This window comes from Camelus ferus, chromosome 7 (genome assembly GCF_009834535.1).
Source record: "Camelus ferus isolate YT-003-E chromosome 7, BCGSAC_Cfer_1.0, whole genome shotgun sequence".
Classification (NCBI taxonomy): Eukaryota; Metazoa; Chordata; class Mammalia; order Artiodactyla; family Camelidae; genus Camelus; species Camelus ferus.
The window spans coordinates 66,522,375-66,544,830 of NC_045702.1; the positions used below are offsets into that span (position 1 = coordinate 66,522,375).

Here is a 22,456-nt window from a genome sequence, read left to right on the forward strand (position 1 = left end):
GCAAATCCTAACCACCCCCAAATTCAATCTGGCGCCAGCTAGCTTAGATTCTTACGAAGGGATGCTCCTGGGGCGCATCTGTGTGTGTTTGTGTGTGACGCGGGAAGTAGGGAGATTTTAAAGACTCGCCGCCGGAAAACAACGTCCTGATGTCCTGGATTTTACTCTGGCTCCCTGCCCTCACCCCCGGCCCCCGGAGCGCCCCTCCCGGTGGGCCAAGGGAACTGGGGATGGGGCACACTACGGGGCCACCCCGACCTTTCTCGCCGTCTACCGCGTAATGAGGCTTCCGCCCCCGGCGGCCGCGCAGCCCCACAGCACCAGCCCTGCTGGGCCGCAGCCCCCGCCCGCGCCACCTGCTCCCGGGCTCCCTCGTCTCCGCCCCGCGTCCCGCCCCCGCGCCGCGCCCGCGCCCCGCGGTCCCTCCCTCCGGCGTGACGGGAGCACCGGCGCCGGCCGCCCGGGCCGCGAGCGCAGCCGAGTTGTCACCGGGCTGACGGGTAGGGGGCCAGCAAGCGGGGAGCCGAGCGCGCAGCCCTCGCGGCCCGGGAGCCACTCGAAGCGCGCCTCACCCGGGGAGGCTGCCTTCCTGCCGGCCCGGCGGGCTGACCGCAGCGGGGCTGAGATGCTGCCCCTCGCCCGGGGGCCGGCGCGGGGGAGGGGCCGGGGGCGGCCGGCCGGAGCCCCCTCCCGCGGGCTCTCGGCGCCCTGGAGCCCTGCCTGGATTTGCTGCTGGGCGCTCGCCGGCTGCCAGGCGGCCTGGGCTGGGGACCTGCCCTCCTCCTCCGGTCGCCCGCTTCCTCCTTGCCTGGAGGTGAGTCGCACCTGGTCCTTAGCCTGGAGTTTGAGGGGGGAGGGGGAAGGAAGGAGATGAGGGGTGAGGGTCATGCCAGTTAATTGCTCTCTGCCGCTGCCTGTTTCCTTCCTTGGAGGAAAGGGCTTTTCGTTCGTTTCCAGGGATGAAGTTGGCCGCCCCGGGAAGCCACCTGAGAGAGGGTATGTGACTCTGCTGTCTTTTAGGGGATGCTTTTCGAGCTCCTGTGTTTTGAGGGCTCTGAAGGACTTTGCGGCGCCCTCTTTGGAGTGCCCGGCTTGAGGACCTGGGGCCAAGGGAGAGATTTCAGCGGGGGGAGGTGACCAGGGAAGCCCCGCCAGTGGGATTTGGAGACCCATCTCTTCATAGCTTTTCTAGAGAGCCAAATACTGCCTCGGGAGACTTCCTGCTCCCCTCTCCCCTCCCCCTTTCTCCACTCCCCAGTGTCTACAAACCTTCTTCCTACTCCCCTGCACTCAGCTTCCTGATAAGGCTCTAGGGGCTTGCTAAGCCAATGCTAAGCGGTGTCACTTGGCATCCTTCTGGCAAAACACGGATGTGAATGAGGAAGAAAAGAAGTGTGTTCTTAAGGAAGAGGTGGGTTGGTGATTTAGGAAATTAGAAAAGACGGAGTGAATATGCTCTTTTTGGGAGATGTCCATCACCCGGCTGAAACATTGCCACTGTGTATTTTAAAGTTTGAGATTATTGTTGATGTACAGCCAAGAAGGATAAATTATGGGTGATGAGATTTTCTCCTGCTTTTAGGGGGAACTGGGCTTTCTGTGCCAGAAATTTACAGAGGGGTGTCACTGGTACTTGTATTGGGTGTTTCTCTTTCCTTTTAGTGTTCCAGGAAGTGCATCCTCTTAATGAAAATCAATGAGGGAAAGGAAGCAACATTTCTGACCTACTTAGTGATAATATTGGGGAGGATATGAGGAGTGGATACTGTTTTTAGGAAGATTGCTAGGAATCATGGTGATGGGTCATTTTAATTGATGTAACAAAAGTAGGTTAGGTAATAGCCCCTCTGGGAAGAAAGACCAGACCTTGTTCCTTTGTGTCACTTGTGAATTTTACCCAGTCTTGAATTATAGAATATCTGTGTTCTAGACATCGTCCGTCATCCATGGATTTCACCTTCTCCCACAGGACCAGTCCCAGGATAGACTGAAATGAAAGAGAATCAGATCAAAGGCGTGTGTGTGAGCACACAGTAGTGCTGTAATTGGAGAAATTAGTGCAAAAGCTCAATGAACAGCTGTGTTTAATTTCAGAGTTTATTAGTATAATTGGTTGTTTAATCTGTATTCTCCTATCACCTGGGAATAGTCCAGTCTTCCAGGCTTCCACAGAAGGCTGCTTATTGGGTACCTTCTGACTGAACAGTTACCACAGGACAGACTTAAAACCTTGCCCTCTACCTCATTATGCAAAACCTATTTTTTTTTCCTGAAGCAAGAAGTCTTAAGATTCTTGTAAAATTAATTCTTAGTAATGAAGACTCTGCTTGAAACTGGTGAAAGTCAGGGCCAGTAGGGGTGATGCTTTTGGCCACTGTAGGCAGACTAACCCTTTGGATAAGCACGTGTTCTCCACATGTATGCCTAGGTGGACTGGAGTGACAGTCTGCAACTTATGACAGAAATATTGAAACCAGAGGCAGGAAGATGGCAGAAGGTTCAGGAAGGTGGTGTTCATTTAATTGTACTGACTTTAGAAACTGCAGGAGACTCAGTCCCTTGAGGTTTCAAGTTTGAATTTATAGGAATAAATAGAATGTATAGGAGGATGCTCCCGAGCCTGCCAGTGGCTAGTTGTTTTAGAAATAATGATGCACAGGGCCATTTATATTCTTCATGATGACTGATGATTGCCTGGGAGTCAGAGGTTCCTTTGGGACACAGGAGGGGCCAAGTGGCTTCTCAGGGGCTGAATCTGCTCCTTGGCATCCCGTCTAACCAGCTGAGCTAATTTATAGAAGCGATCATTGTTTCTCTCCCACATTGTTTTTAAGGGGAAAACGAGAGGACTGAGTGTTTTTCAGGCTTTGAGGGTAAGGGTCGCCTTGTGCTTATGGGTCGGGAGGGGACTTCCTCTGAGACAGAGCTATGGGCCAGACTGCTGTGAACAAAGTGACTATTCGGTGCCCACTCCTGCCCCTTTATCCCTTTCCACTCTTTACTAACAGAAAAGCAGGTGAGTGTCACATGTAAGGGACAGCTCCACGCCATGGAGAGGACAGGGAGAGAGAGAGAGTGAGGGGTCTGAGGCTGGAGACGAAAGCCAACTCTTCACAACAGGAGAGAGTGTTGAAGGGAAAAAATCTGCAGGTAAATCTAAGCCTCATTTACTCCCAATAGTTTGTCTCATCCTCATCGATCAGTATTTTTTATCAAAGTAGTCACATTTAACTTAAGTTACATGGACTCTCATTTTCCTTGCCTGGCTTTGGAGGAAGGCGACACAAGGGAGAGGACGAGAAGCACAGCAGACTTGCCTGGGAGTAATCTTGCTATGATTGCCTGAGTTCAGGAAAAAGGCCCTTCCAAAAGACAGCTGGGGAGAGATGGGTAGCGTTTCACTTAGAGTCTTGTTGGAGGATTGGACTCTGGGTTGAAACTCCTGCCATTCAGCTTCCTTGGTCAAAGTCTTTGGATTATGGAGCCGAAAAAAGGAGAAAAATGATGACTTGGGAATGCCCAGCCAGGGATCCCATCAGCAGGGTGGACGCACAGGCACAGAAAGGAAGGGGAGGCAGCAGCAAAAGTGCAGCCAACATGCCAGCAGCTGAAGGACAACAATAGGGTGTGACTTTGACCCATGATGTTTAAAGAAAAAAAGAGGACTGGGTGTGAGAAAGTACAGAATTAATTTTCTTCAGTTTTTTGTGGGGGAATAAGGATAAGTGTCCTCTGGGTTTCTTGGTATCTCTTTTTCACTTGTAAGATGATAGTAATAAAAGGGGCCCTGCCTGTCCTTATTGTGAGGATGAGATGGGATGAAAATAAGTTAAAAGAAAAAAACCCTATATAAATAAGTGAGAGTGGATGATTGCTAGATTAGTAGATCTAGGTCCCGATGTTTCAGGAAGGGTCTATAGTGAGACTTCAGAGGTTCAGAGAATAGGCTTATCCAAGACTTGGATGGAATGGAATTTTTGGCTCATTGAATAATAGAACTTAATGGGGCTGCCAGAGGAAAAGAAAGATACAGGCCAACAGATGATTCAGAGTTGGAGTAAGGGATTAGAAGATAGAGTGCATGAGAGTCAAAAGGACAGGACTAAGTGGATTATGTGTGCATTATTTAAGTTTGGAAAATTAAATCACAGAATAGCTTGATTCTTAGTTCACTGCTCTAATATGTACATAATACGATTCTGCTCGTCTCTGAGTTTTAATCGAATGATGACTTTTTTTGCTAAGAGTTTTTATTCCACAGTTATTGAGCTTAAACTTTGTGCCAGCCGACGTGTCAGCTGATGTGAAATTACAAATTAAAAAAAATTTTTTTAATTGGGTAAGGATGAGACAGACACGTAAACTAACAATTGCAGTGAAGCGATTTGGTGCCAGGAGAGAAGAAAGAGGCTGTAAATGGGAGGATCCGAAAAAGACCTATAGCAGAACTGAGTGAGCCTTAAAGGATAAATAGAAATTTGCCAAGCAGTAAACGGTCAGATGTGAGTGTGCGCTAGTTTGGGGGAAAGACATTCTGGTATCAAGCACAGATTGAAAATGGCAGAAGCACAAACCAGTGTTAGGCTATGTAACTGGTTATACCTGGAGTGCTGCCTGCTATAAGGAGCCTGATGAGAGATGAGTCTGTGAGGCAGGCAGGAGCCTGATCATAAGGGACCTTCTGTCATACCGAGAAGCTGATCTTCATTTGGTAGATAATGGGAGCAAGAGAAGGATTTAAAAATCAGGAGTAAGAAAACACGCTTTAGTTTGGCAGCAATACGGAGGTCACATTAGAAGGGCGGGACCTACCAGTAGCAATGATCATAGTCCAGGTAAAGGATGGCAGAGCTGCAATTGAGGAGCAGCAGTGAAGATGGAAAAGGGGGCACGATGTTAGAAGACAGAATTGACAGGAACAGATGTGGACGGTGAGTGAGTGGAAGCTTCTGCCTTGATAGAGGATGGTGCCTCTGCCCTCCACCAGGAGGAACGTGAGCAAAGTGCGTTAAGGAGCCTGGTCCTGGAGAGCTGACCTTGAGAGAGTTCCTTAGGCAGTTTGGTAGCAGGCCTTGTTGCTCAGGGCCATGGTCCAGGCTGGTGTGGAGATGCAAGAATCACTTGAGTGAAGGGCATGGTTGACACTGCTGGATTTGATGAGATCAACCAGGCAGTGAGAACAAAGGACAAAAGAGTAGGACTTGGGTTTTACCAGCATTAAAGGGGGGAGAGACTGAGTAGCACACAAAAGAAACAAGTAAGTGATAGCAAGTATAAGGGAAATACAACAGTGCAGAGTGATGGGGAAAGGGAGAAATGCCTTTGAAGAAGAAAGGGGTTGGCTGTGGTGTCAGTTGCCCAAAGAAGTTTGAGTATGAGGACTGAGGTGGGGAGGGTATAGCTCAGTGGTAGAGCATGTGCTTAGCATGCACAAGGTCCTGGGTTCAATCCCCAGTACCTCTGTTTAAAAAATAATAAACTTAATTACTCCCTCCCCGCCACAAACAAAACAAGACAAAAAGATGAGGAATGAAAAGTGAAGATTGAATTTGACGGTTAACTCACTGGTGCTCGATGCCAATGTGGTTCCTGGGGAGTGGTGGAGACGGTATTTACTGGGAGGTGAGGCAGTAGTGACAGAGTAGAATTTTATTGTATATAGCCTTCCGAGATGTGATAAGAAATTGGGTTTTCCAAGTCTGTATCAGTCAGGGACTTGTAAGTGGTCATGTCTTCTGTTTCAGACTTAGAAGGGAGCCGTTAAGAAATAACCTTTAACCTTTCTGCAGGAAGTCTCTGAAAGTCATGTGCTATGGTGAGGGTGTCAGAGATTCTAAAGCCACCCTATTGCTGAAGGAGTGAGGATTCAGCCTCTGTTTTCAAGCAATGAACATAATTCATCTGGCCTGTTAGGCTTGTGGAGGTGAATTTTCCATTTCAAGTTCTTAGGCTCAAAACCATTTCTCATGTTTTAGGCAAATGTGAGCAAGTATTCACACCATCAATATTTACAATGTAAAACTAAGAGTTGACAGATCCTTGAAGTGTCATATTTTAGCACGAGGGATGGAAATAGCAGAGCGTAGTGTAGAGTGGCACGTTTTCCTTGCAGGGTGTAGTCTCCGAAAGTGCCTTGGATCTTAGAAGAATTCTTGATCATCAGAAAACACCAGTTAAATTTTGGTTGCCTTTTCCTTACCCTGGAAGAAACCATGGATAATTCTTATCCCTGTTTGCCTTTCTTAGTTGAAGTTTTCTGTAATGTTTCAATAGTAAAGGCATATTTACTATGTACTTATGTACCAGGTACTAGCAGTAAAATGTGGAACAAAACACATGGCCCTTGCCAACATTGAGCCTTATAATCTCATGAGGGTGGAATCAAAACACTGCCACGTATCAGGTAATCCCATTTGTCATAAGTTCTGTGATGGAAACTGACTGTATGCGGTGGGGGTGTACAGCCTTTCTAGTCTGGTTGTGGCAGGGGATTCCAGAGGAAAAGATGTTGAAGCTAAGCCCCAAAGAATGAGTAGGAGTTTGTTGAATGAAGGTCGTGGGTTTTGGTGATAGAATGTCTCATTCAGAGGAAGCTTTATGGCTAGATGGATTTCTGTAACCCCCTTTACCCACTCGTGAAGTACTGAAGACAGATGGCTTCCAGTCCCAGACCTTTGTTGACTCTTGCACATACATATGCTGTCCTACAAATGCTTGGCACACACAGGGCTACCCTGTATGGATGGGTGAGTTGTACCCAGCTGTGGGGGCATGGAAGGAGCTGGAATCTATCCAGTGCTTAGTGTGCCCAGCCAGCTGCCCTGGCACAGATCTACATCCATCCTGGGGAAGGAGGACCCTTTTCTGATTCATATGTCCAGAGACGGCACCATTTTCTGTGTCACTCAAAGTTGCCATATGGCTTACGGGAGGCTCTAGTCTTCCCCTTCCCCCAAACCATTCTCATTGAAGGCAGGAATATCATCATGTTACTCAGCTAACCATGATTAAATATCTTTTTGTTTAAGGCATTTTAGAGGTTTTGAAAATGAGTCAGATACAGGTCTTCTTCTCTGGGAACACTAATCACTGCCTTGATAACAGAGTGGATGGCTTCTACTTTTTCAATTATGAAAAGGAATTGATCTTTATAATGCATTTAATCCTAACAGACACCTCACCTTCTCTAAGTTGTACCAGATTCAAGACTGAAACATAAGCCCAAAGATCAGAATGTATTGAAGTTTATTCTCAAGTCAGTTTACAGCTCTGCAGTTCAGAGTACTGTTTATTACTTATTCAAAACTTGACTTTAATGAAGTAGTTTTCACTTGGTTAGTGGTTCTCAAAGTGTGATCCTAGGAGTAGCACTGTCAGCATTACCCAGGCGTTTGTTAGAAATGCAAGTTCTTGGGCCCCTTACACACCCTACTGAATGGAAACTCTGGGATTGTCCCAGCCAGCGTTCCAGGGGCTTATGATGCCTGCTGACAATTGGAGCCCACTGCCCTAGCTATAAAGTGATGGATACAGTTTTAGTTGTCTGGAACCCAGGGACCTGTTTTGTTGCTTAAATTCCTTCAACTGTAACCCTAGCGTACTTCCTGCTTCTGCAGGGCATCTTAGAAACTCCTAACATAATCACATCAAATAGAGCACGAGCTCCTCTCGTTACCATGAGGTACATCAGCAAGCACTTGTCAACTCTCTTTTGTACACCAGGTCCCAGGCAAGAATGCTGGCAATAGCACAGCATGCAGAGGGTATCTGTAGGTAAAACGTACATTGAAACTCTAAATGGAGATGATGTTTATCATTGACTTAAAACATTCCTAGAGATCACCATTAGTTAAGTGTTCAGGGAATCATTATTTATATTAAAGTAAGACAAAGGATCATTCCAAATTGTAAATAGTTGTGCCATTTGCTATTAAGGATGAAAAAAAGTTATGCCATTTGCTATTAAGGATAAAAAGATGGCAGATCATTAAAATCCTGGTAAACATTCACTAAATCAATAGATAGAAGTCATGAAGTTGGCATGTTTGACATAAATACATCTTCTTTGCTAACCAAGAAGAAGATAGGTAACCCTTCCATAAGGGGTTGTGAGATTAATGTACATCCATGTTTACTAAATAATTAGCCTCCGTTTTGTAAACTGTAGAAATCACAATTCTCAGATCATTTTTTCAGAAGCGGAAGGCTTCTGAATTCCTGTAATCTGTATTTTGATAGAGGATCATACATGGGTTGTTAAAGGTTTATTTAGGCTATGTGTGAACTTAATACATGTTAATGAAACTGAATGCTTTTTAATGTGGTTAAAAAAAATGATATCTGAATCTTGTGTTATCCATCACCAGCATCTTGCCTAGTACCTGGTGTATATGTGCTTATAGCCTGATAGAAGAACATACATGGAAATGATGAAGTACCTCTCTCTGAGATAGCCATTAGGATAGAAGAACATGGCAATATTAAGAGGGTATGGTTAGCCTTCTTGGTGTTTTCCATGTTTGTTACTTATGAGGGAGGAATGTTGTTCCAACATTTTGGAGCATTTTGCTCCAATGGCATTTTTCATTTTGCTAAAGTAGAAGGAGTATTGAAGGTAATGAAAGAACTTACTCAGATCTGAGCCCTGCCACTGATTTGTGTGGCCTTGAGCAAATCAACCTCTTGGAGTCTTTTTGTGTCTGCAGATGGAGATATTTTAACTCCTGCCTTATCCCCATTAGATTTGCCGTGAGGACAGGCTAATGCATTTGAAAATGCTTTGTAAATTTTAATGCAATGCCATATGTTGTTATCCTTGTGTAAGTTAAATACGGTGTTTCTAAGGGGGTGAATTGAAGTGTGAAAGGATTGGGATGTGGGTAGGAAACTTTGTTTATTGACAAAAGCATTTTATAGGCGTATTTTTTTCTAATCATGGAGGTTGTGCATTGTGAAAATTTTAGAGGAAGGAGGGCATAAAAAAAGAAATGTCAGCTCTAATTCTTCCACCCAGGGATATCTAGTGTTAAGGTTTTAGCCCATTTTCTACCTGTATATTTTCTTTTTCCTTTTTAAAAACATGCATGTGTGTTTTATGTAGAAGTTGTTATCTTTTCCTTGGTTATTATAAGCATTTCCCAATGACATTAATGTTTCTTTATAAATATTTTTGTAATATTTTAAAATATTTTAATATGTGATATATTGCAAAATACAGCATCACTTGAATATCTGCCCCTGTTCACTTATGAACCATTTACTCCGTTTACTTCACTGTTTCACTGAGAATGCTCTTTTCTAGGTCAACAATGACCTCTTCTTTGCTAAGTCCAGCTGTCATGCCTCATCTTTGCCTACATTATTGGAACACTGGCTGAGTCCTCCATCACCACTGAAATGTTTACTTGACTTCAAGTGCACCACGCTCTCCTGGTTTTTCTCGTACTCTGCTGTGATCCTTCTCAGTCTTTGCTGGTTCCTCCTCGTCCCCCTGACTTCTTTACATTGAGGCTGCCCGCTTCAATCCTTAACTCTCTTATCTTTTCTGTTATCCTCATACTCTAGGTGCTACATCCAGTCTCTTGGCTTTAGGTACCATCTGCATATGGGCAGCTCTCCAGTTTACATCTCTCACGTGGACCATCTTGTGGATTCCTGACAAGCACAGCCTCAGTGTCTCCACTTGGATAAATTCCTCAAATCTTCCAAAACCGAACTCCGAATGTTCCCCCAGGCCTATTCCTGCATCGTCTTCCTCTTTTCCTTTAATGGTGACTCCTCCCTTCCAGTTGCTCACGCCTCAGACTTTGGAGTCTCCGCTGACTTCTTTTCTTCCCACATCTTACTTCCAGTTTATAAACAAACTCTTTTCTCTGCTTCCAGATAACCAGAGTCAGAACCTCTCACCCTTTGGTCTGTCCCATCTGGGCCACACCACCATTGTATCTCTCCTGCATTATGGCTCTAGTTTCCCATCTTAATCTCCAGTTTGATCTCAGCAGCAGAGTCAAGAGATCACTTTGAATCATAAGTCAAAAGCTGTTACCTTTTGGTCAAGGCTCTTCCAAAGCTGCTTTCAGAACCAAAGCTCTGATGGTGGCTTACAAGGCCCACCATAATCTGGCCTCCATGAAGCTTCTAATATCATCTCTTATTAACCCCCGCACCCCCCAGTTCTTCACTCTGCTTCAGCCTCTCTGGTCTCCTCTCTTTCTAGACTATGTTGTGTAAGCTCCTTTCTCAGGGCTCTGCACTGGTCCTTTCCTGTGCCTGCAGATCTCTTCTCGGGTATCTGCTTGACTTTCCCCCTCACAACCTTCAGGTATTTTACTCAAGTGTCTTCTCAGTGGCCTCCCTTGGCCACCTACTGAAAATTGTAGCCTCCTCCTCTCTATCCCCCTTTTCATGCTTTTATTTTTCTCCATAGCACTTTTTAGCATCTATCATAATATATATTTTAATTATTATGTTGTTTTTAATGAGCTCACTCTCAGTAAATTGTAAGTTCCAGAAATTGCCTTGTAAAGACAAGGTAGTCCCTTTTTTCTTTTCTTCTTTCCTTCCTTCTGTTGTTGTTGTTGTTGTTGTTGTTGTTGTTAAGCTCCTGTGTTCCTAGCACCTCAAACAGTGCCTGGCACTGTGTTGAATGAATTGAGACGATTTAATTTGGGGCACTTAGATTGTTTTTAATTCTTTATAGTATAAAAATATCATCATAAACCACAAAGCAAAACATTGTCTGAGTTTCTGATTATTGAAGATAAAATTGCAGCAGAAATATTAGGTTGAAGGGTATGAACTATACCCTGGCTAAATTTATGAATATTAATTTGATGGTGGAAAATGCTGTCTCGCTGGTGTTATTTACATCTCTTTAATCACTACTGAAGGTCAGTATTTTTTATGTGACTTAGCTTTTTGTATTTCACTTGTTGTGGGGTTTCTGTGTGGGTGTTTTCACTTAGCATTTTTCGTATGCACATGGAGCTCTTAAAAGAGTAAGGCTAACATATATACAGAACACTGAAAAATATCCTTCCCTAGGTTTTTTTCTTGTTTACATGCTTTGAGATAACATAAAACCCAGAGAAAGTAACTATTTAGATAATAAGAATGTATATGGAATTGGTTCCCTTAACATATAAAAGAGGACTAAATTTTAATTTAAAAAACCTCTGATGTTTGATACATAGTACCTTATTAAATTCCTACCATATATGAAGCCTTTCACGTGATTGGCTGAGAAAAATCCTGAAACAGCTGCAAAGTGACCAGGAGTTCTCCGGCTTGTGTTGACAGTCTTTGTTCTAAGAGTGTGTTTTTGAAATTTCACGACAGCCCTACTTCATTCTCTGTTACTTCTTTTTCAGTGGCCATTCATATGTTTATTTGTTCTTGTAGCATTTAATGAGTTCAGATTGTGTATTTCTCTCATAGGAGAACTAGTAATAGGTAAGTCTATGATGGTAGTAGAGATGTGTTAAGCACTGTGATGCAGTCATACACAGAGTTATACTGACGCACAGAGACGGGAGGTTAAGTCGCACTAAGGAACTCTGGCCTCAAAGAAAGTGATCTTTGAAAAATTTCTAGATTTTTGAGATTTCTAGGAGTGCTTTACAGGATACACAGAGGCCAGCATATCTCAGTCAAAGAAAATAGATTGAATGACTACGTTACTGAATTCAGGTCCAGCTACTTGCCGTTCAAAAGCCAGTACTTGAGGGGCAAGTGTTGGTAGAAAGGAACGTTTGCTTCAATCCAGAGGCCGGTAACTGGTAGTCTACTTGGCATCATCTTGATTGTTTTAAGTTCAGTTAATCTTCACTTCTAGGGTCAGTTTGTTCCCATTTCTCGGAATTGTGGCAGCTTATGTCATGGCTGCATTCTGGTCTTCATGTAGTTAACTTCTTCCACCTGGTGGAGGCTTCAGTATCTACCCGACCCCTCAAAAGATATGGCTTCGAATATTATCTGTAGCCTTAGAAGAGGAACTAAAGGTCCTTGACTTTGTTTAATGACTCACCTATTATTACTCTGTCCTGTTTGACTGCTTTTCCTTTGCTTCTGCAGTTCCTCACTTCTCTGATGAAATTTATTCTTTGACTAAAGTTTTTCTGCAGCAAAAGGCAGGCCAAGGACATGGTGTGGGGTGGTCTGTCCTGGGAAGGCCCCATAGGGTCTTGCTCCATTTCACACAGGGGAATTAAACCATATGACCATGTCAGGGGCTAGAGTGAAGGCACGTGGGTGACAGTGGCAAGAGATGACTAGCTAATGAGGAAGACAGAGACTGAGGGTTTTGTGAGGAAAACTTTGGGAAGCCATTGACATCAGATTAGAAAGTTTATTCTATTTGTGAGTGGAGGGGTATTCAAGGGGCATAATGTTGGAGGCAGGAAGATCAGTTAGGAGACCATAGCTTCTCCCATGGAGAGGAAAACACTGTCAGAGCTAAGCAAATGACAGAATGGAAGGGGAGATTAGGAGATGGATTTGACAGCTGAGTGATAAATTTCAGTCTACCATGACTTCTGGGGATTTTGCTTTGGGCTACATGGTAGATGCTCTGCATTTCACTGAGATTGACATGATAGATGCTCTGCATTTCATTGAGATTGAAAATTGAGGAGGTGAATGAGGTGACTGGAAGAAAGAGGATGAGTTCATTATTGGCATCCTGAGTTTAAAGTGTCTAAAGGGACATCAAGCAGTGCCTTCCCAGGGACAGTTGGATGTACGGGAGTGCAAACAAAAGGTGACTTGGGATCCAGGAGCACGTAAGAGGTGGTTGAAGCCAGTGGTGTTGATGAGGTCACCTGGGCTATAAGCACATAGCAAGACCACGTGTTGAAGGGAAGGTTTAGGGAAACATCAGCATTTAAGAGGCAAGCAGAGCAAGAAGTGATGGAGAATGAAACTGAGAAGGCACAGCCAGGAGAGAGTGATAGCACACAGACTGGCTGCAGGTCGAAGGGTAGGTGACCAGCAAATCTGCAGTATGATGCAGATATGTGATCTTTGATGTTTGGTAAGCCATTTGAAATGTCATATCCTTGTGGACAAGATGCAGAAGCATATGCTGAATGATATAAGTAGCCAATCTTGGCTGTTTGAACAAATGTACTCTGAGGTTATTTAAGGAATTGATGCTAAACTGGAGGAAGATTTCCAATGTAATGTCTTTGGTCTTAGTGTCTAGTCTCTGTCCTGTTACTGTTCCACTTTTAGTATTAAATCAGTAATTTGGCTTTGAGAAGGCTTAACCAAATTATGTAAAGTCTGGAAGCTGGGAAAGATGCCTAATGAGTTGGAAAGCAGAATTGGTATTCAAATGATTATGAAAGGCTAGAATACTGGGCCAACATAATTGTTTTAAATGTGGACTGTCCTTATTGGTTCTGAAATCTAGATGTAGCATAAGATGAGGAATTCTTGCTTAAAAGTACTTTTGAATCCTCAGATGCCATGTGGCCGCTAAAAGGAATGATGGGCAGGAAGGAGGGTTCTTAGGTTCTATTAATATGAGCACAGTGTGTAGCTCATAGAAAATGGACATTTAACAGGTATTAATATAACTTCAGTGCAATATTTGAAGACAGACATTGACATATGGAGATACTAGTTTAAGGTGCGAATAAGGAAGGTAAACTGTGTATTTGGCAAGTATCTCTAAATGCTTGAGGACTGATCAAAGAAATTGAGGCTGTTTAGCTTGATGAAGTTGTAAGGGGACCACAGTAGTGAGCTTCCAATAACAGTAAGTGCAGTAATGCTCATTTAGAGGACAAGATTAGGGTTAGTGGGTAGTAGATAGAAAAATGCAGAATTTAGTTCATCCAGGAAGGTGTTTTATATTTGTAGGGTCATGTGCTACTTTTTTGAACTCCACAAGTTGCAGGGTCATATCTATGGGTACCATGAATTCTGGTTTACTGCATTGCATCTAGGTTACTGAGGTGGATTTAAGGTGCAGTTCGATGAATGTGTCCGTGTCTCTCTCTATATATACACATATACTGTAACAGGCGAGAAGATAAATCTTTTTTCTTGGTGCTTTAGTCTTAGGACACATTCTTTCTTAATCTGTCATCCTTAGGACTGTATTCTAAGATTGCTAGGGAGTAAACATAAGGTAGTGCCCTTTGGTGTTTAATGTCCCAAAACTGAGAGCAGAAAGAAGTGGCCATTTGAAATGTCAGTTTAACACATACTTCTGTATGATGATTCTTTGGCCTGGCAATAATGCATACTAGGAAATAACTTGAGCCAAAATAATCATTAGATGTTTAAACAGTTCTGAGCTTGGTATACTAGAGAAGAGCTTCCCTATCTAAAGAGCAGATAAATACTGACATTACTTTCTCTAGCTTTTTTTTTACGGTTTCATTTTTCACATTTAACCTTTTAAAAATTAAAAACAATGTATGTGCATTTAAGAAAAATGAATAAAAACACCCTTAATCTTACCAAATCAGCATAACCACTCTTAACATCTTAGCATTTGTAATAGGAATAACATATAAGAAGAAGAATAGCCAGGTACGGTTTGAAGACACGTCCTGTATTAACTCACTCATCCTCTAGCCCCTAATGAGCTCAGTCGTAATACGTCCAGCATGGTTACAGGACTGTGAGCTCCCCCAGTGCCTACACTGTTAAACCATATTGCCTCTATCACATAATCTTTGCATATATTTCTTTATGAATATGCATGTAGGTTTACAAAATGGGAATATTCTGTAATACAGTTTGTTAATCTACTTTAAAAACAATATGCTGTGAACTTATTCCTACATTTTAACTCATCTAGATTTTTATTCAGTGCTCATTGTCAGGTAAGCCTCTGACTTTATTTTCTGAATAGCCGGCTTTCATAAATAGTATTTTGAACAATCCATAATTCATCTTTTCTCCTTTGGTTTGTTTTCTATACCATCTATTGTCTAGGGGTGTGTGTCTCTGTGTGTGTGTGTGCGTGTGTGTGCATTCGTGTGTATGTATTTATGTGTGTATATGTGTTATTTGTAACTATTATTTAATGTATAATATATGGAATATATGGCATATTGTATATACACAGAAATATTTTGTTTCTTTTGGGTTGCTTTATATTGATTTTTTTTTTATACCACGATTGCACATAGTTTTATACTGTGATTTTGTGCCATACTTTTGCTTTTCTTTCGTTGGAAGGTTTCTTAGCCTTTCTTACTCCACTTAGTCTTCCAGTTCAACTTCAGAATAATTTTGACAATTTTTTAAAAATTCTCATTGGAATTTCCTCTTGGGTTCTGTTAAATCACTTCATTTATTTGGGAAAAAGTGTCATCTTTATAGTATTCACATTTGAAGACAGTCTGTTTCAGTCTGAGGCATTTTGTATTTCCCACTAGCATATCTTCGTATACCTAGTTATTTTTTGCTACTATTTTCTGTGGCAGTTTCCACCTACCATTTTGCTTTTTGATTTTTCCCTGGTATGTTGAAAAGCCACTTGTTTTTGCAAATTAATAGTATATCTAGTCTCTTACAGAACAGTCTGGTTAATTCTAATATTTTGTTAGTTAATTGTCTTCAATTTTCTTGATCACAAGTGCCATTTGTTGAGTAATTAAATGTGGAAAAGATTTCTATTAGCAGTAATCCTCATAGCAGTCCATGCCTCCACTTTTAGAGATGAGGAAACTGGAGCTGAAGGGCAGTTAACAACTTGCAAAAGATGACAGAGCTTGTGAGCCATGAGGGTGGGATGTATTTGTCTGTAGAGACCCCTGTGAACCCCATTGCTTCCCATTCTGCCTACACGTAACTGGTCCATACTTTCAGCTCCCTATGGCTGTGTCCGAGAGGCTAAGTATTAAGTGTACCAAGCAGCTATTTATAAATTTTTTCTCCTTTAGTCAATTATTTTGAGATTATTCCTTTTTCTCAAGGTAGTAATTCCTTTCTCAAGTGTTTCAGAAATCCACCTTTTCCTCCAAGGCATATGTTGGTGTTCCTCCTGTCTTAGCCAGGGAGCTTTCTGGACCACTGCGTTTTACCCACACACAGGTGTGTGCATGGCCATTGGGCCTCTTGCCTCTAAGATGAGAAGTCTGTGCAAGTGTCCCTAGTTCAACCTCTGCTGTCAGGCAAACTTTCCTCCCATGCTGTGCTGATCAACTAAGGGGATCTCATTCTGTCTATACTAGATTCTTGACTGGGAGATTGATTTTAGAGTTGTAAAGAAGCAGAGCTTTCTGTGGTTCTTCCAGGGTAAGCAGCACATGACAGGCACCCGATCTAGGGCATGGTCTGCCTCTGTCTTTATTTGTATGGTTCAGGGAACAAAGGATGGAGATGAAGAAGTAAGTGGGGTTGAGGGGTGTTAGTCTGATGACATCTTAAACCAAACCTGTAAAACTTCAAAAGTAAAATGTCAAACTTTGTTGTAAAAAACAGTGTATACCAAAGATAATTCAGAAGAAAACCAATGGGCCATAGTTCTGTCATTTTACCACAACTATTTTAGTGTTTTTGTTTTCTTATTCCTCTTTTTTTAAAGACTTATATCACAGTCTGTGGGCCAGGGATTATTCCAAGTGTGCAGATATATTAATGCATTTGAAAATAATCATTTATTATTAATCCGCTCATTGTTCGTATGTAAATGATACTGCTTTAAATGGTTATTCAGATATTTTATGGGAAGATTGAACAATTACCTCAATTTTTTTTAAACTTTGTTGAAGATTAATTGAAGTACACTAGACTACATATATTTGAAGCATACAATTTGGCCAGTTTTGACATATGTATACACTCAGGAAACCATCAGTATAATCAAGATAGCCATTTCCAATACCCACAAAGCCTCCTCACTTTCCTTTTGTAATCCAGCCCTTCCTCTACCCTGTCCCCAGGCAGCCATTGGTCTGCTGTCTGTCACTACAGATTCACTTGCTTTTTCTAGAGTTTTATATAAAGGGAATTGTGTAGCATGCACTCTTTCTCTCTCTTTCTCTCTTTTAAAAAATTTTTTTTCTGGGGAGGGGGCTGGCTTTTTTCACTTAGAATAATGATTTTGAGATTGATTCACGTTGTGATGTACATCGATAGTTTGTTCCTTTTTATTGCTGAGTAGCATTTCTTCCTATGGCGATACTACATCTGCCCATCTGTTTTTAACGTAACATTGTTCTAATCACAGCACTTGATATTCTTAAACTCCAGTATGGTAATGTAATCTATGAATATCAAGGCCTCATTAGTGAGTACTCCAAATAGGTTGTTTATAAAGTGCGAGAGCAGTAGCCTAAAATGTAAATTAAGCACTAAGGGACTCTTGGCATTCTGAGATATTCTGGGAAGTAATTTAGTTTTCCATTTCACTCAGTATTTAGGGCTATTTCAGACAAATCTTGATTTTTTTTTTTTTTTTTTTGAAGAGCTAATCATTCACTCAATCAGTAGATAAACTTGCTGTTGGAACTACTTCTCCTTGCCTGCCTATCTGGCTACAGATCGTCTCATTATCAGTTAATGAACAGTCGTCTCTCAGAGTGCAGGTGAGAAAGGTGGACCTCCCACCACTCGTTTAGAAGCTAAAATGAGGACTTTTTTTTTTTTTTTTTTTTTGGGTTCATGGTGATGAGTGTTTGTGGACTTACTGTTACTGAACCAAACTTGGATCTGCTCACCTGCCCTGTAAAGCCAATCTACTGACACTGGGTTGTGGTGAAGGAAAGTGCAGGCATTTATTATAGGTGCCACACAAGGAGTCCAGGACAGCTAGGGCTCAAAAAGCCTGAACTCCCTGATGGGTTTCAGCAAAACATTTTTAAAGGCCAGGTAAAGGAGGGGAGTTTCAGGGAATGTGATCAGCTCATGCACAGTTCTTTGAGTGGTTGATGGTGAGGTAACAGGGCAGGGTCACAGGGGTTAACATTATCAGTCCTTAGGTGCCAGTAGGCCTGGGGGCTACGCATTCATGGTCATCAAGTAGTTAACCTCTCCCATTTGAAGGGGGTTTTAGCTTCTTTAGAACAGCTCAGGAAATGTGTATCAGCCACTGTTACCTGGGTACTTCAGAGGGGAGCTGGAGCAGAGGATATCAGGGAGGGTCTGTCCCAGGAAGGCCTCTTAGGGTTTTGCTCCATTATAGACTCTGGAGAATGAGAGCAGTCTTTGAGTTAATTTGGAAGGATAATTAAATATACTCATTATTAGTTGAAATTATATTTCTGTTAACATAAATCCATCAAGATAGCTAGGTTTAGTTATTTTTTTTTTCTTTTTTTGTGGGAGGTGATGGGAATTTAGTTGACTAACATGTTTGTGTTTAGAATTCTTTGAGACTAATAGTGGCTCTGAAAATTATGGTATTTTTTTTTCCCTCCAGAAAGACAAAAGGTACTGACATGACTTATGACTGACTGTGAGACTGTCTGATCCATCCCATTTAGGGTTATTTCTTCTGTAGCAGGGGGTGACTTCTTTGATAGGACAGAGAGAATGAGTGTCTCACTTAACTTCATATGAGCAAGTTCTGCATTCTCCCTGGTGGACACAGATAAAGGCAGACTAGTCTTTAACCTGACCTTTTTCAGTTAGGACTTTTTTCTGACCTTCTCTTTAAAACTAGACTCTTTGCTTTATTTCTTTAATTTTCTAGTCTCTCTTCAACTCACTGTAGTCTGGCTTTTATCTTACTCACGTTCCTAAATCTCTTGTTATGGAATCATCTGCTAATTACGAGTGTTTCTTTAATCCCTGTCCTGCTCTGTTTCTCTGCAGCATTTAACCCTGTTTACAGGCTGCTCCTCTGTGGCTTTCTGAGACACTGAAGTCTTGTATCACTCAGTCTTAAGATCCTTATTTCTTTAACTAGCTACTTCCCTGTTACTTCTTTGTCAATGTTGGTTTTCCCAGGTTTTGGCTTTTGGTTTTCTTTTCTTTGCATTGTACATGCCATCTCTGAATGATCTTATCCATATTTGCCTTTGTTAATTCTTGTTTTTCTTTAAATAGAAGTAACACATACTTTTTATAAACAACTTGAATATTCTGAACAAACAAAAAAGATTAAGAAGTCACCTGCAATCCCACTATGGGGAACCAGTGTTAATATTTTTCATCCGACTGCTTGTCTTACTTACAGCCTTTGTTTAAGTGATTCTTAAATCCCACCTCTCATGCTTGATTCTCCATCAAATTCCACAAACACATTTACAACTCCTGAAAAGAAACCTCTAGTAGAATATACTGGATTTCTTCCAATTAAATTCACCCCAAACCAAATTCATTATCTTCCCCTCACTTGAAACTAGTTTTTCTACTTGCTTTTGTTTTTGATTAGTTGATAGTGGTTGACTTTACTTCATTAGTCCTCTTCTCATCTCTAAACTCCAAGTGGAGCCAATCAGTCATAAAATAAATCATTTTAACATGGTGTACTAGACCCTTCATCATATGGTCTTAGGTGACTTTTCCAGCTTCCTTTTTATGCCTTTAACGCTTCCATTTTACTGCCTTTCTTATTCTGCATTTTAACCACAGTTGTCAATTTCCAGAGATGATCATGCACTTCCATCCTTGCATGCTTTGCTTGTAATGAAATGAAAAGCCATTTCCTCTCCCTGGTACAGCTAACCTTTATCATTCAGGACCTGGATTAAATGTCCTTATTGTTGGCTGAGATACCCCCTGCCCAGCATGATGAGTCTAGGGCATAACACTTCTTACATTGGCTTTGATCTGTCCTGACTAAAGAAGAAGCCCAATGAAAAGGCTCAGTATGACCATTTAAAAATACACAACCAGCTACCTTCAGAAAATGGACTTGAAGTGTATTTCAAACCGTAGACCTGGGACCAGCAAGTGGACTTCATAGTGAGGAACATCTTTCCTCAGAAGAAAGATGAGCTGTAACCTTTAAAGGTGTGTGGCAGTGAAAGAGACTTGCTTTATAAAATAGTTAGCTCTTCATCCATAGAAGTATACAAGCCAAGACTAAATGACCATTTCTCATGGATTCATTCATTTAATCAACATTATTAACCACTTTGCCAACCACTGTACCAGAGGTACAAAGATGAAAAAAATCCTTTAAGGAACTTATAACCTGATGTGGTGGTTCTCAATCTGGCTGCACATTAGAATCACAGACCAATAATTTATTTCTGATTTAGGAGTTTCTGAGGACAGGGTCCAAGAAACAGATTCCAGTGTACAGTTGTGATTAAGAATCACTTGTCTAATGATTATTTTTCGAGTGTCATTTATTTAATACTTACTCTATGGCAGACCATGTGACGTTCATTTATTTTTTGAACAAACATTTATCGGCGTCTCTTTTGTTTTTGTCCCAGGTTTAGATACCAGGAATACATCAGTGAACAAAAACAGAGCATTTCTGCTCTTAGAGAGTTTATAAAATGGTAGAATATAGACATTACACAAATACATGACAGGTGGTGGTAAGTCTAAGAAGGAAAATAAGGGAGGTGAGGGGACAGAGGAGGTGTCTGAGAGGTCAGGAAAGGGATTCTGATGCTATGGCTTTTGAACAGTGCCTGAATGAAGAGAGGGAGCCAGCCTTGTGGACTTCTGGGGAAAGGACTCCCAGGCACAGGAAGTAGCAAGAGCAGAGGCCTTGGGATGAGTGTACTCTTGCCATGTTTGAAGAATTGTGATCTGCTGTGGCTGGAGTGGGATGGGTGAGGGTGACATGATGGGAGATGCACACACCAAGGGCCCAGGTGGATGGGGTGTGGCCCATGATGTGGCATCTTTTAGGGCACGTTAATGATTCTGACTTTTTTCTATGTTTAGGGCATGTTCAAGACTGCTTTTTATTCTGTGCTCAAAAGCCTCCACGGGTATTGCAAGAAGTAAAATGATTTATGCGTAAAAAGGTCAACCTTGCTGCTGTGTGGGAGATAAATGCTGGAGATATGGGTGAAAACAGATGAGTTATGACAATCCAGGTGAGGCATCGTGGCAGCTTAGGTTAGGGTTAGAGGTGTGGGGTGATGGAATTCTGTGTGTATTTTGTATACAGAACAAATTTTTCTGTATTTGAAAGAGACAATAGGCTTTACTAAGATCTCCTAGGAAGTGACTTTAGGTAGAGAAAGAAGAGGTCAAGGACCAAGCGCTGGGGCTCAGCAGGAGTGTGAGGACAGCGATGTCCCAGAGACCAGATGAGGAAAGCATTGAAGGAAGGGAGAGGGAAGGACTAAATCAAACACCTAATGACCTCATTTTAACTTGATTATTTCTGTAGAGATTCTGTCTCCAAATAAGCTCACATTCTGAGGTACTCTGGGTCAGGACTTAGTCATAAGAATCTGTGGGGGACATAACACCTTTACTTTCCCATAGGCTCATTTCTAAAGTTTTATTCTAATAACATCTAAAATTTTTCTGCTGGTGGTATTTAGGCACAGTTATTGGCTACTTAATCTAGTCATCCTGGTAACAGTAGGTTTCACTTACAGGATTTGGGCCAGGAAGTAAATTTCCTGATGTAGAATGAACATGTGCTGAATTGGCATTGCCTTCTGAAAAGAAATATAAAATGAGTTGGAGAGGTGATTTCTTACTACTTTATCTGAACATGAAGTCATCCTTCTCTTAGACATCTCATTTAGTCTCAGGTTTAAAATAGTAGAAAAAGTAAGCTAGTAGAGGCAAACTGTCTACCTTGGGCACACGAGAGAAATCAAGGTGCCTTCTCTAGGAAAACGCCTACCTAAATGCTGTCATCTCCCTGGTCTTACCAAGACAGCAACATAGCCTAGTTCTAAATAAAGGCCAACATCTGACCTCATAATATATCACCCTCATCATACAAAGAAATTACGTTGTTTATTATAAGAAGTTTTGTTTATGTTGCACTAAGAAAAGTGTTATATAAATCGTCTCTATTTGTACATATAGGTGTACGAATCTAGTGAAATGTTTCCAGTGAGTTTCTGGCTATCTTGTTCTCCCTGAAGAGTTGCTTCTTTTCTAGCATCAGGCTTTTTAGCTGGAATATATGCCATTAAGATGTCCTCATGAAACAGTTTGTGACTATAATGGATTTCATTTGGAAACTGTTAAAATACAGGTGGTAACTAATGATTGCATTTGTCAGTACATGGACCCATTAGCTCTAAATTCTTAGCACAACAAGGGAGAAATGTAAATTTAATAGTGGAATAGCAAATTTTTTGTGTGGGCTCATTGCTTTCTTACAGCATTAAGGCAGAATGCAGTGCTTTAAAATGAAGAAAATATCTGTGGCGAAATTAGTTTTAAATAGAATACTTATTTGGATATTTTTTGATTTACATTTTGGCTTGGAAACCTCACCTTTGGCAATGCCTGAGATAACCACTGAATGAATTCTTGGAGACAGCCTTGACTTTTTAACTTTGTGTGTTTGGTTGAAATAATTAAAACTTATTCCCCCATATGCTTTAACTTT

The 22,456-nt window shown here is 41.6% G+C and overlaps 1 protein-coding gene across 1 annotated transcript in view; it reads left to right on the forward strand.

The window, feature by feature from the left end:
- The first annotated feature begins 411 nt into the window (after positions 1-411).
- The window catches only part of KIAA1324L (KIAA1324 like), a 152,336-nt gene continuing 130,291 nt past the window's right edge, over positions 412-22,456 (forward strand). The window contains 1 exon segment of the mRNA XM_006192217.3: positions 412-814. Coding sequence (XP_006192279.2) covers positions 626-814 — 189 coding nt within the window. The 5' untranslated portion in view covers positions 412-625.